The sequence below is a fragment of the Canis aureus genome, chromosome 6 (assembly GCF_053574225.1).
Source record: "Canis aureus isolate CA01 chromosome 6, VMU_Caureus_v.1.0, whole genome shotgun sequence".
In the NCBI taxonomy this organism is placed as follows: Eukaryota; Metazoa; Chordata; class Mammalia; order Carnivora; family Canidae; genus Canis; species Canis aureus.
This window is the reverse complement of record NC_135616.1, coordinates 68,212,652-68,227,367: the sequence shown is the minus strand read 5'-3', so window position 1 is coordinate 68,227,367 and position 14,716 is coordinate 68,212,652. Positions and strand designations below refer to the sequence as shown.

Below are 14,716 nucleotides of genomic sequence, written 5' to 3'. Positions count from 1 at the left end.
TCTTGATTAGTATAATTTCATAGTAGGTCATGAAATCAGGTAGTGTGAGTTTCTTTAAAAATGTTCTTGAAGTTATTTTTCTACATCCTTTGCTTTTCTATATAAAATTTAAAATCAGGGGGATAATATCTATAAAAATCCTGCTGGGATTTTGATTGGGATAAGTGTTAAATCTAAATTTGGGAATAGTTGACATCTTTCTAATATTTGAGCCATCCAATCCATTTGTTTAGTTCCACTTCATATTTATCCTCAGTTTTATAGTTTTCCTCATATAGACTCTGCATATTTTTTGTTAGATTTATACTTGCATATTTCATTTTTTTGGAGTTCTTATAAATGATACTTTTATTTATTTATTTTTTAATTTTTATTTATTTATGATAGTCACAGAGAGAGAGAGAGAGAGAGAGAGGCAGAGACACAGGCAGAGGGAGAAGCAGGCTCCATGCACCGGGAGCCCGATGTGGGATTTGATCCTGGGTCTCCAGGATCACGCCCTAGGCCAAAGGCAGGCGCCAAACCGCTGCGCCACCCAGGGATCCCTAAATGATACTTTTAAAAATTTGTTTCTACTTTTCTTTTTTTTTGTTTCTACTTTTCATTGCTAGTATATAGATATATGTTATCTCATGGACAAAGAGATTGTATATGCATATACAGATATGTGTATAGAAAGCCTACAAAGCCAACATGAATATGCCTAACAACCAAGTAGAAAACGGCCAAACACATACACAGGAAAGAAAGTATAAAGTAAATATAAATGATTTCCAAACATAAAATGAAGTTCAATTTCACATGTAGGAAAAGAAGGGAAAAACATTTGGGAGATCATATGGGAAATATTTGATATCTATATTATCAAAGGTGTGGGAAAACAGATGTTTTTATAAATTACTGGTGGCAGTTAAAACTGATGCAAACTCTACAGAAAACATTTTTGAATGCATATGAATATTATTGATGTACATAATCCCAGACCTAAAAATTCTGCTTCTAGTTCATTCTATAGATACGTAGATGGATGATGTCAGACATCCAAGGGGATTTACTGCAACATTTCTTAATATCAAAACATTGGAAATAATGTAAATGTCCATTATTATGGATGTGGTGAAGGAAATTGTTGTGTGGGCACATTGTTGTATAGTTGTGAAAAAAAGAATAAAGCAATAGAATATGTACTTATGTAGAATGTCTCAACAAGACTGTAATGGAAATTCCTCATTAGAATATAATCTTTGTAACTAAACTGAATGCTCCACAGGTGCAGATTTTTTTGCCCTTTAATTCATTGTTGTGCCTAGAACAATCTTGGTACATAATAGAGCTTAATAAATACTTATTAAATGAACTAAATGGATATACTAAGAAAAAGAAAGCAAAATGCAGACTATCTTGAGTTTGAGGTGTCAGAAGTCCAAGAGGTGGAAGATGTCAATTAGGTCATTGGAAATTTGACTCTTGAGTTGGAGATAAAAATTCACAATTGTCAGCTAAAACCATAGATGAAGCTGAGAAAGATGTGGAGAGGTAAATGTGTTGAGAAGGGGCTGGGCATTTCTAAGTGGGTGGCATCAATTTGTAATGGGCAGATGGAGAAAGTAGAGCCAGAAAGGAAGCTGAGAATGAGCCACTCTATAGGTGGTAATCTAGGAAAAAAATGGTGTGTGGAGCCAAAAGAGGGACTTTAAAGAGAATGGTCAACTATATCAAATGCCATAGGTGATGTAAATATAAAGACACCCCCTCCCCCCAAAAAAAAGTTAAAATATGTTCTTTGGATTTGGTAATTAGGAGAGTAACTTCAGTGGTGTGCTGGCAGCCAGAAGGCTGATTGAGGGACTGAGAAAGTGAGTAGTGGTAAGGATATTGAGGTGGTGAAGTAAAAGCAAAGTGAAACACTGAAAGCTATACTAGTGTTTCAGATGTTCAGCCATCATAGAAAGGAAAGAGAAAGAGAGATGAATTATCTGATAGAAAAATTTATGTTTTAATTGCCAGAAAATTTAGCTCAATTTTTATGTTCATAGTAGGGAGCCAGAAAGAGAGATCAATTTAATAAAATGATGGATGGGCTGAGGTTCTAGAGGCACAAAGACAATACAGTCTAGCTTTCTGAAATAAATAGTTTGATAAAAGCATTGGCCAATAGTGAGTACTAGAAATGAAGCTGTTTACCCAAGGTAGAATAAGACTTTTGTGTATATGGGGTGTGGTGCTCCAAGCCTGGGAATAATGTATACTTAGGACTCATGGGACACAGTTATAATAGAAATTTGATTTTCATATTCCATAGTCTTTTTAGAAATATTCAAGGAGGCTAATCCTCCTTGTTCTTGAGGGAACAAACAGAACAACCTACTCCTTCTTAGGTAATAAATGTGCCTAGGATCCCAGGAAGAGGAGGAAATGGGTTTGTTATTGCTATGGAACTCTAAACTTTTGAGTAGATGGAACAAGAAGAAAAGCCCTTCCAGACAGGAAAAAGTGCAAGAAAAAACAAAATATTAAAAGTACTTATTTCACAGCATAATGTACTTTTCCTTTATAGCACACATGATAATTATATAGGTTTACTTATGGGATCATTCTTGTTTGTTTAACAAGAATGTTTGTTTGTTTCTGGTAGGTACCAGATATATAAAGGTTTTTTTAAAAAGAGATCTGTGGGAACGCCTTGGTGGCTCAGTTGTTTAATCATCCCACTCTTGATTTCAGCTCAAGTCATCATCTCAGGGTCATGGAATTGAGCCCCACATTGGTCTCCCTGCTCAGTGTGGAGTCTGCTTGTCCCTCTCCCTCTGCCCCTTTCCCCTCCCACATTGTGCTCGCTCTCTCTCTCTTTCTCTCTCCCTCCTCCTCTCCCTTTCCCTCTCTCTCACACAATTAAATAAATAAAATCTTTTTAAAAAGTCTGCGCAAGAAGAAGCAGAGAAGAGCAATAAGTCATCTGATGGTTTTGCAAACAAAAGAAATTCAAAATAGTAGACAATAATTCCTGAAAAGCATGGCAGGCCTATTTGAGAATGTCAGATGAAACTGGAGGGGTTTTGCCCAAACTAGTCAAATATAAGCAACTCATGAAAAGATCTAAAGGGTATAGGGCAGAGGTTTAGATCCAGTGGTGAATTCTTAAAATCAGTAAACTGGGGCTCCCTTACAGAACTGATTGTCTTGTAAGTTCACACTTGGAAACATTTCTTTTAAAAAATAAAGCACTTTATCTATTTGTTCAATGAATACCTGTGGAAAGCCTCAAATGTATTGTTAACTTGTAGAATCACAATTACGTAAGGATTGAAGAGTAGAGAATACAATATGTAATGAGTACATGCTCTGATAATGTATGTATAATGTAATTATTAAAAATATGTGGGAGCACCTGCATGGCGAAGTCAGTTGAGCCTCTACTCTTGATTTTGGCTCAGGTCATGATTTCAGGGTTGTGAGATTGAGCCCCATATCAGCACAGAGTCTGCTTGAGATTCTCTCTCCCTTTCCCTCTGCCCCCTCCTGCTTGTGCTCTTTTTCTGTCACAGTCTCTCTCTTTAAGATAAAGAAATCTTTCAAAAGATAAATGGATATTGGGGATAGTATATGTTAAACAAATTGTTCAATGTATTCAGTAATCATATTATTGGTAATATTTATATTGCTATTTTGAGATTCTGCATACAATATGAGAAAAACAAATGAAAAATTATAATATATTCTGATTCTATCATTCCCTGTGACCTTGGGAATCAGGATTCTCTTGATATGGAAAAAAAAGAGATACAGATGAAATATACTTTAAGTAAAACATTTTAGTGCTGAATTTGAACTGGAAGTATCATTATTAACTCAGAAAGTATTTAAAATACATACATATATACAACACATATAGTATATAAAGTGTATTTATATGATTAAGAACATATGTACTAGGAGAGGTATGTAATACATTATGTATGATGTAAGATATAGGTAGATGTATATTTCCCAACCACCTCCACTGGAAAAACCCAGAAAAACATTACCAAGCACCCAGTAGCAATGAAAATCTTTAGCACCAATATTGTGGTCTTCCTATACCGTTTTCCTAGTAAAAGAAGTCAAGACATTTTTGAGAAATGTGACTCCAAGTGTGAGCCAAGAAATGTAGAAGATGAACATGGAACATTTTGTCCTGTTATAGAGTGAAGAAGCTCTCAGGACTAATAGGGCTATGTCATTGGTTCATGACATACACTCAATCTTAAAAGGCTACTTATTAACTAAACATGGATGATTTGAGCAGGGTAATAATTGAAACCCATCAAATGTTTAAATCCTTGAGGTCATCATGATAAGAAAATAACTAATGAGTTTCAGGGAGGGCCTCTTTAAAAGTGATAGGTAAGCTGAAACTGAAGGCTAAGTAGGAAAGAGCTGAGGTTGGAGAAATAGGCAGGGCTGATCACTCAGGGACATGTAGTCATGTTAAGGGTTGAGCTTTCCTTAGAAATGTGATAGAAAGTTCTTGAAAAGTTTTATGCAGAGAAGCGACATGATTGAAGTTGCTGCTATGGGGCCCAGGGATTGGAAGAGTCCAGAGCAAAATCAGAGAGAGACAGGGAGAGTTAGGGGTCGCTGCAAGCAAGAGATGAAGCTGGCTAGCTCTGGGAAGCATCTGGAATTCAATTCTCTTTCAACATGAGAAAAGGAATCTAAGAAAGATCTGTTGCTCTCTGGAGTAACTTTATAATCTCCTATGTCCTCAGGATCTGATAAAACCAGCCCTTTTATCCTCATTCCACTACATCAGTAACAGGATGTAGCCTACTTTTCTCCTACAGGATCTAGACTCCATGTAAGTTTTTAATTTATAATAGAAAATTAGGAGGCCCTTATTTTGTCTAGTGAAGTGATATCACTTTGCTTTTAAAATCTTCCGAACCCATAAAACTGCTTTCAGTTTGTTTTTACCTTTTTTGCAACAAAGTATAGACCTTCCAAAAGATGGGTTGCAAGTAGAGATTGTGTTCCTTACTGAGTTCATATAAAAACAAAAAATAAAAAACAAACAAACAAAAAGCTTTCTTTGTACAAAGGAGCTATCTCTCCGCTTGCGAAATACCCATGAGCAGGGCGGAGACTCGGTTGAGATGCCCAGGATGGCAATATCAGTTGTTAATAGTGCTCATTTGTTGCCGCATCTGTTCTGATTGGTCAGTGCTGAAAAATTCATGTTTGTTAAATATTAAAAACTCAGTCTGCTCATGGGTAGTAAAATAACATTTCCAATTGTCATTTGGAACACTTCAATTCATCTTCTAGATGGTTGGGATCAGAGGTCGAAGATAGGCAACATTCAGACATGCCACATACGATCCTTTTGAGGTACGGGGCAGGAAGATTGTTAAAGAGATTTATTTTAGAGACGTTATGGGTCATCTCTTCTCATTTCTCTATTTCTTGGTATGTTTGGATATTCTGTGTGGGGAATACTCCAGCTAGTTTGCCTCTCTTACGCTTTTCTTCTTTGACACTACATTATTGTTTTGTTTTAAAAAGGAGACCACAAGGTCCTAACACATTTTATTAAGAAAAAAAAATCTGGGAGAATTTTGCTTAATATGAGGCATCGAAGATCTATTGGTCAAAGTTCACAGTATTAACTTTTTCTCCCCTGTTGAATGAGTGTGCATTTTCTACCATTTCCACCTTTGATAGTTCGTTTGGTGCCTTTCAGAAGTGTGATGTTTGGCATATTTTCAATGGTGGCATTCTTTAAGGATGTTTTGTGCTATGAACTCTGTTAATAATGTTTGGGACCAAATTTATTGAATAAGTGTATCAAACTTGAAATATTGTTAATAATCAAAGGTAAAGTGTGATTTACACAGACTTTCAGGCTGCTTTTCTTGAATGGCTTCAAATTGAGAGATAGCACTTATTTTCTTGTCAGGGCTCATATACTGTCTTAGAAGCCAACTTCAGAAGAGGGCTCCCAAAATTATTTTCGGCATCAATACCTTTAGATCACAATGGTCTTCTAGCGTGATTATTTCAGGAAGGTACTCATTTGGATGTGTGAATTCTAAAAATTTTCTTTATACTTTATTCTTTGATCTTACCACATACACTCAGACAAAGAATTGGGATTAAAGACTCTCCAATTAGGGGTTCCTGGCTAGCTCAGTTGGTAGAGCATGTGATTCTTGATCTAGGGGTTGTGAGTTTGAGCCCCATGTTGGGTGTAGGGCTTACCTAAAAAAAGAAAAAAAAAAGGAACCTCCATTTAAAATGTCATACATAGGCTATTACTGCTTAATTTCCTTTATAATTCTCATGGTCTGCCTGACTCTAACTTTCCAGCATAAACAAACATATTTCAATAGTGATGAGAAGACTGAATCATTTTAACAGTTTTAAATGATCCAAGTGGTTTTAAATCACTGGATATATATTTTCATTGATAGATGATAGTTGGATTTGGGATATTAAGAACATATTTTTTAACTTTACAGTAATTGCCAACCGTCTCTGGACAGTGAAAAAATTATGCTTGAGAGAGTCATATGAAGCGTGTATGATTCTCAGCCTATTCTCAATCTGAATGCTTAAGAAATATAATTTAATTTTTCCATAAAATGAATTTAACTTTTGTTCCAGTTCTCCATATTCCTTGATAGGAATCTAATCTGGGGTGAATTTGGGGTTTCTTCCATGTTTTAGTCAATTTTGCCTTTTTTGTCAATTCAGGAACTTCCCAAATCCCACATTCTCCTCTAGGTTTTGGTGCTCTCAGTGGGTCCAAGTCTTTGATTTGGATGTTTTGACATCTGCGTTGGTAGCATTTGCTATGCTGAATGTGGTTACTGAGTCCTCACAACTTGTGTCTGCCTTGTCCTAAACGTCAGGCCTCATCAGGTCTGTCTGGTAGACCTGTCTGGCATCTCCTGTCTCCTCTCAGGAGATGCAAGGAGTGTGTGGCTTTCTCTTCTATGACTCTGGGTCCACAGCGGACTCTCATGCTATCTCAGTCCCCTTTTGGCTGGACATCTTATGTAGCCACTGCTACTCAAATGCTACCATGGCCAGCAGAGCATAGTGCATTTTAAAAACACATACAACCAGACTCAGATCTGCTGAAGAGGGTTCCAGGTTCCTCTTGGATCCCCAAACCTGTCTGGGGCCGTGCTTCGTCTCTGCCACCTGACTTGGCATAAAATCAAGGGAATATACAGGGCCCCCTTCCCCAGGATTCAGGAGTATTTAATCCCTCATCTTCTCTCCAATTTTTCTCTTTATCCAGCCCAGATAATCTTTATGTTCTCTGAAATAGAAAAAAAAAAAAACAAAAAACAAAAACAAAAAACAAAAAAAACCTGCGTTTCATACCTCGCAAGTTTTCCAACTTTAATGTTTACATAAGGACTTTGGCTTTGGCAACTCAAATGTCAGTGATTTATTTCTTTGTTCTTCTTTCCTTCCCAGAGGCTGTAAGTCTAGAAGTGGCTTCATCAATGGGGGTAAAGTCACATGAGTATAAAAGAATTACTAAGAATGAAGAAAAAAGAGCCCAGTTACATAATATCAAGTATGAACAGTATGGTTGTGTACACATGGCTTTCCACAGCCTACAGATTTTTAAACTGAAGGAAGTGACCCTAAAATGTGAGTAGTCCATTTTAATGGAGCTCTGGCTACTGTGAAACAGCTGTGTAAATCTCTTTCACATTACCAGTCTTGCATTCCAGGAGCTTTCTCTAAGGCTTAGTTTGTTTTCTGTTGTTGCATTTTTTTTTTCCTGGTACAGTTAGGTTAGGAAAGAAATTTATTCTTAGAAATGCATGGACTCTTTGGGCTCCAGCCAGCCCTCTATTACAAAGACATCTTCTGTGCACCCCTCTTTGACAAAGAGAATTCCTGCTATATTACCCAGCTGTGCGTAACTGAACCTGTCAGTTCAGTGACCCTTAATGAATCACCTTTTAATATCTGCCCCCTAGCCATAAGTATGTCACTTCAATATTATTTTATAGTTTGAATTGAGTTACATTGAAGCATTAAAAACAATTTTCTTTTAACATTGAAGCATTTTGAGAATGGAAAGTCATGACAGTATTTTACTTTAAATAACTCTACAGCAACTGTACACAATAGTTGAGTGCCCTCATTAGAGAGCCTGGACATGTTATAAACAGGTTTGATGTTTAAGTGTACATATATTATAGCTAAAGTCCATCAGCCAGCATATGTCTTTTAATGAGCACCAAATTCCTAGATTTGTCTTGACATCTATTTTCACTAACAATGGGAGTGGCGCAAAACAAATTTCTAAAGACAATTTTTGGTCTGCAATTTTTATCCTGTTGATAAAATTTAGAGAAGTCACTCAAAGCTAGGTTGAGCTGTTGGGGCAGCCATGCTTGATCCTGGGTAGTTAACCTGATGTCTTACCTCACGCTCTGTTTTGCTTTGTTTTGTCTCCCATCCACTCCACCCTACTGCCTTTGATGCTCTTGCCAGTAAGACACAGAAAAGAAGTGTCAAATCTGCATCCCCGGCTGGGATAGTCCTCCAGTGCCAGGAAAATCCAGCTGGGGGTAGAAGTAAAGTTGTTGCCAGGAAGGGGCCTGGAGAAAGGAGGGGCGGCTCCTTTGTAGATGGAGACATTTATTTTGCTTTTGCCAAAGTAGCAGTGAGGCAAGGTACCTGAGGAAGGTCAAGGGGCCTGATGAGGTGAGCGCTTTTCTCAGGCACAGCCTCATCTGGACACCCCATGCATTCTGTGGATCAGAGGCGACAAGTGGCATGGAATAAAACAGTTCCTGGATGGGGCCAGTATTTGGGCAAGGGCCCCCTGGCTGGAGCCCAGGCTGGGGCTGTGTCAGGCGTCCACATGGCATCCATGTCAGCTTCTCACAGCACTTGTTCATAGTGCTAAGAGGCCTAGGGTTGCAGGTGCCCAGTCCACTTGCACAGAGAATAATATGCTCCCAGTCCTGGCATTCAAGGCTTTATACACCTACGCAGACTTCCAGGTTTATTAGCATGTTTCCATACCAAAATTCTTGTGCTAGCTCATGCTCCTGAGGCAATCAATATATGTTCTAAAGATGACTTGTGGTTTTCTGCCCGAAGCTTTTTCTCATATTATTCCTCTGACCTCTCAAAATCTTACCTATGCGCTAGATACCACCTCCTTCATAAAGCTTTTCGTGTCTGAAAACGCCCACTGAACAAATGTTACTTAAATATCAAAGAGCCCTACATGAGAAAAAAAAACCCTCAGTGATTCATTAATTTTTTTCACCAAGAGACTGACTGCTTATCATGTATGTTCCAGTGATAATCTAAAAGCAGAGTGAATTGCCCCATTATCGTCCTTGTATCCATCCCCACCCCCATCAGAACTAATAAACTAACAGCTTACACACAGATTAGACTCCTACAACTTTCTTCTTGCTCCAACAAACACATATCTATAGGAGTTTATTCTTTACCAAAGTGAAATCATATTATCCACATTACATTGCAATTGTCTATCTAGCTTAATGATGTGTCCCAGACATACAAGCCAATGCATCTAGTGGTTGAGAGCCTAAGACTTTATGGTGACATTACCTAGGTTCAAGTCCAAGCCCAGAGGCTAAATAATCATGTCACTTTGGGAACGTTATTTAATGCCTTAGTTTCCTCATTTGTTAAATGAGGATAATAATAATTTGAAGCTGGGGTGGTTCTGAGGGTTAGGTAAATTAGTATATATGAAGTACTCAGAAAAGCATACACAGTACCTTGCCCGCATAGATTAGAAAATATGCATATCCACACAAACATAATTTAATGTAAATCAGTTTATCATAATGATTGCATTTCAGTGTGTATTTGCTTTTTTGTTTCTTCTTTTGGTCCCTACTTCTCTTTCTCCTTCCTCTCATATTTGACTCTCCTACTCCAACCACTTGAATTAATATAAACATTAGCAAGCATAAACCTACTCTTAACAAGTGTAGTCTTATATGTAGTCTTCTGTAATGCTTCTAGTGACTGTCAAACCTGCTGTCACATATGTACATGGAATAATATATGTGTATATGTGTATAAAATACACGTGTACATGTTTACACATGTGTGTATATTTTTGTTGTGGTTTACTCTACAAAAGTGAAATCATATTATATACAAGTTTTCTTGGCCCTTTTTTCATGGAGTAATTGCTTTTGGAAATCCCTGTGGGTTAGCAGATATGAACAATAATATTGGGTTTTATGGATTACCATAATTCACTTCTTTGTGTATACATTTTTGCCACTCCAAAGAGTGCTGTAAAAATCAACTGGGCTCACGTATCTTTACTTTTTGGGGGGGTTATATTTCTATGGGATATATACCCCAGAGAGAGATTGCTGGGTCAGAAGGCTTATGCATTTTTTATTTTAATCAATGTTCCCAGATTACTTTCTAATGGAGCTGTACCCATTTACCTCTCCACCAGCAGTGCAGAAAATACTTTTTCCACATATCCCCACTGACAACGTTACCACTATTTAAAATTTTTGTCAGTCCAGTAAGTTTAAAGTCATAGTTTATTGTTAGCTCACTTTCCATTTCCCTATTAGACAATTTTTTTTAATTACATGTATTTGCTGGCCATTTGGGTTTGCTCATCTGTGAACTGCCTATTTATATCTGTTCTCATTTTTCTTAGACTGTTGCCTGTTTATTGTCAATTATTAAAACTCTCTTCATATAATCATAGCTTTTAAACCTTTATCTGGCATCTGCATTGCAAATATGTTTTCTAAATTTGTTTATTGTCTTTATTTATGGTATCTTCTGCACACAATACTACTTTACTAGCTTCCAACTGTTCACCAGAAGTCCTAATAAAATATTAAAATTATTTTTATATCTAACACTTTATCCATTTTTTTGCATATGACATGAGATAGGATTATAAATATATAAGCACACAAATATACATATATACATTTTATATAAAGTATGCTTCACACATATATACTTTAAAAGGTATATATGTATACTTTACATATGTGTGTGTGTGTGTATATATATATATATATACTTTAAAATGTACATGAATTCATACTGGTATTGGTGATTATAATCTAGCATCATGGAGTTCATTCTAAACCTCCCCAACCTCCCGCTTATTTGTGACTTCTCTGACACATAGAAACCTGGTTCCTGTTATCACAATTTATTTACTTATTTTTCCAACTTCTAGCATACACTTAGTTTCAGAATTGCTAAACTATACCCTTGTGAGAAATAAATTTGCCAGTTTGACTTAATATTTTCAGACAACTCATCTTGTCTTTGTACCTACAGTGTCTAGTAAAGACACTGTTTTCCAAAGTTAGGTCAACAACTTTTTTCCATACCCCCTTTAGTGATGTTAAAAAAGTATGACACACATTAGTGTATAGGTTTTTGTATGATTTCAGTTCACTTGGAGAAATACTTAGGAGTAGAATTGCTGGTTTCTGTGATAAGTGTATGCTTATTTAACTTTACATGAAAATGCCAAACTACCTTTTAAAATGGCTTGCACATTTTACATTCTCAGAAGCAGTGAATGAGAGTTCCTATTGCTCTGCATCCTTAGCATTTGGTATTGTCTGGCTTTTGATTTGCTGATAAAAATTCTTTATATATTCTAGACACTAGTTCTTTTTAGATACATGCAAAAATAAATATGTTTTTTCCTACTCCACTGCTCATCTATTCATTTTTGTAACAATATCTTTTGATAGGTAAATTTTAATTTTCATGAATTTCTATTTGTTCATTTTTTTATGGTTAGTGCTCTTTGTGAACTGTGTAGGGAATTTTTGCCTACTTCAAATTTGTGAAGACTCTCCTGTGTTTTTTTTCCCAGAAATTTTATAATTTTATAAAATTAATTTATAAAAATTTATAAAATTTTAAATTTTATACTATTATGTCTGTAATCCACATAAAATTAATTTTTGTATGTGGTAAGATAAGCATTATGGTTTATTTATTGGATAAATAAATAAATGGATATCCACATGTTCCAGCTCCATTTTTGGAAAAGACTATCCCTTTCCCCATTGAAATGCTTTAATATCTTTGTTGAAAACCAGTTCTGTACATGTGTATGGATCCATATCTGAACTTTCATTCTGTTCCATTGATCTATTTTGTTATATCTACATCAATATAACACTGTCTTAATAACAATAGCCCTTATAAAAAGTCTTGAAACATTTAAGTCCTCCAAAATTGTTTTTTTCAACTTTTAAACCCATTTTGTATTTTCAAATTTTTAGCCTTAGCTTGTCAATTGCTTCAAAATGTCTGCTTAGATTCTGAATTGGTTTGTCTTGAATGTACACATGATTTGGAGGAGAATTTGCATGTCAGCAAAGTTAAATCTTCTAATCCTTGAACATGCTGTAAATCACAGTTTGCTTTGTCTTTAATTTCTGTCAACAATATTTTGTAGTATTTAGTGCATAGTCCTTGCAAATCTTTCATTAAATTTATCCCTTAGTATGCCAGAGTTTTTTGCATGTTATTATCCATGGTAGTATTTCCTTAATTTTACTTTCCAATTACTCTTCACTAATATATAAGAATGCAACTGATTTTGTATATTGACCTTATATTCTACAACCTTGATAAATTCACTTATTTGTTCTAATATTTTTGCTTTTTAGATGCCTTAAGATTTGCTAAGCTGGTAATGATGTCATCTGTGTATAGACATTATTTCACTTCTTCCATCAATTCTTTATGCCATTTATTCTTCTTGCCATGTTACACATGGTAGGACTCCAGTTCAATATTGAATTAAATGGTGAAAATGGACATCCTTACTTTGTTCCTGATCTTGGAAGGGCAAAACATTTGTTGCTTCATCATTAAATACACTATTAGATGTTGGGTTGGTTTGTTTGTTAGTTTCACAGAGAATTTTTATCCGGTTGAGAAAGTCACCTATTATTCCTAAGTTGCCAACGGCTTTTTCTTTTTATTATGAATGTGTATAGAATTATGTTACATGATTTCTCAATATCTACTGTGATGACTCTATGAATCTTATTTTATCTTGTATTATTTTAATATGGTGAATTGTGCTGATAAATTTTCAAATTTATGTCAATCTCACATTCATAAGGTAAACCCTAATTGCTTGTGATGGGTTGACTATTTACATATTGACGAGTTTAACATTGATTTTGTTAGGGATTTCCAGTCTCGCTGCATGAGGGTGCATGCGTAGTGCAGTTCTGTAAACTTTTCTGTAATGTCATTGCCAGGTTTTGATATGAGTTTATACTGACCTTGTAAAATGTATCATTAAGTATTGCCCTCTCAACTATTTTTTCAAAGAATTGTGTAATACTCTATTATTTCTTCTTTACGTGTTTAATAGACTTCACCTGGGAAATTGTACAAGCCTAGAGTTTTCTTTGTGGGAAGGTCTTTAATTACTAGTGCAATTATTCAACAGTTAACATATAATATATAGATGTTGTTATTATGATAGTCTGTTTTTCCCTATGTCAGGTTTGGTAATTTGTGTCATTCAATGTATCTGTCAGTTTCATCTAAGTTATTAAATTCATTGGCATTGTAATTTTTTAAGCATGCCCTTAAAGTCTTCTTTTTTTTTTCCCTTAAAATCTTCTTGAGGTTTATAGAATCTATAGTAATTGCTTTCATTTAGAATATTGGTCATTTGTATTTTCTCTCTTTTTCTTGAGAGGTACCCAAAGTGGTAGAAAGTAGCCATGTGTGTTCAGTGGTACAGAGACAGGTAGATTGCTAATCCTTTTCTAAGACATGAGAAGGTGTTCAAAACATGCTAGCTGCCCATTCTCCTTGTGTTCTCATCTTGGGGATAGAAAAAACTCAATCTTCTGTTTATCTCTTCTTCAAATCTTAGAGATGAGAGAGACCCAGCAACTCACCAGTCCCACCCATCCCTTTCAGGATTCTAAGGGTCTCTCAAAGGCCAACCTTCTCCAGGATTTATTTCCTTCAATTCCCTGCCCTAGGGTACTGTCCTCTCAGTTTAAATCAGGACCAGTGGATCAGGTTCACAACGCACTGATTCATGCCCTCCAGGCATATTTTGCTTGCTGGTCCCAACAGCTGCTGGTACCTCAGGAGAGGTATGGTTGCTTAAGAGTGGAAAGTGATGGAATTAGTACATGTCAAGGTGTACTTCCGTTTCGGAGTCCAAACTGTATGCTTTAAATTTAAGTTTGTGAGCATTGTCTAGAAAGGTCTATCTAAAGATTCACTCAGCATTTCTGGTACTGTAGACAAGCTCCAGAGTCACTTCTCATTTTTATCTCCATATATCAATCCCATGTTGTCCCCAAAGAATTTACAAAAAGACATACACACTGAATCAGTTGATTGTACTCCTGGAGCAGGTAAGTGTTTTCCTTTGTTTCTCAGTAAATTTTATTTTATTTATTTATTTATTTTTCTCAGTAAATTTTAAAGAAATATTCTTTATTTACACTATCTAATCAAGAGGTATGGCTATCTTTTGACATTCTCTTTCAATATGCTCCTTCTTTAACATCACTGAAACCACCAAAAAATGGTTTATTCCAAGCACTTCTGCTTCTGCTTGCTGAATGCCACTTTGTTTGCTTCTATTTTATTTCCTTCTCTCCTCCTATAAGGTCATTTACATGAAAATGGTATCTTAAGATGGTTTATCAATACG

General features: G+C 35.8%; 1 protein-coding gene across 2 annotated transcripts in view; it reads left to right on the top strand.

Moving 5' to 3' along the window:
• The window catches only part of KCNK2 (potassium two pore domain channel subfamily K member 2), a 199,432-nt gene that overhangs the window by 6,799 nt on the left and 177,917 nt on the right, over positions 1–14,716 (top strand). Inside the window, exon 1 of one of the 2 annotated variants that reach the window (XM_077902110.1) lies at positions 7,482–7,647. The exons of the other annotated variant lie outside the window; for it this stretch is intronic. Coding sequence (XP_077758236.1) covers positions 7,497–7,647 — 151 coding nt within the window. The 5' untranslated portion in view covers positions 7,482–7,496. Of the gene's footprint in view, positions 1–7,481; positions 7,648–14,716 lie in introns of those variants that run through there. 2 annotated transcript variants of the gene reach the window in all.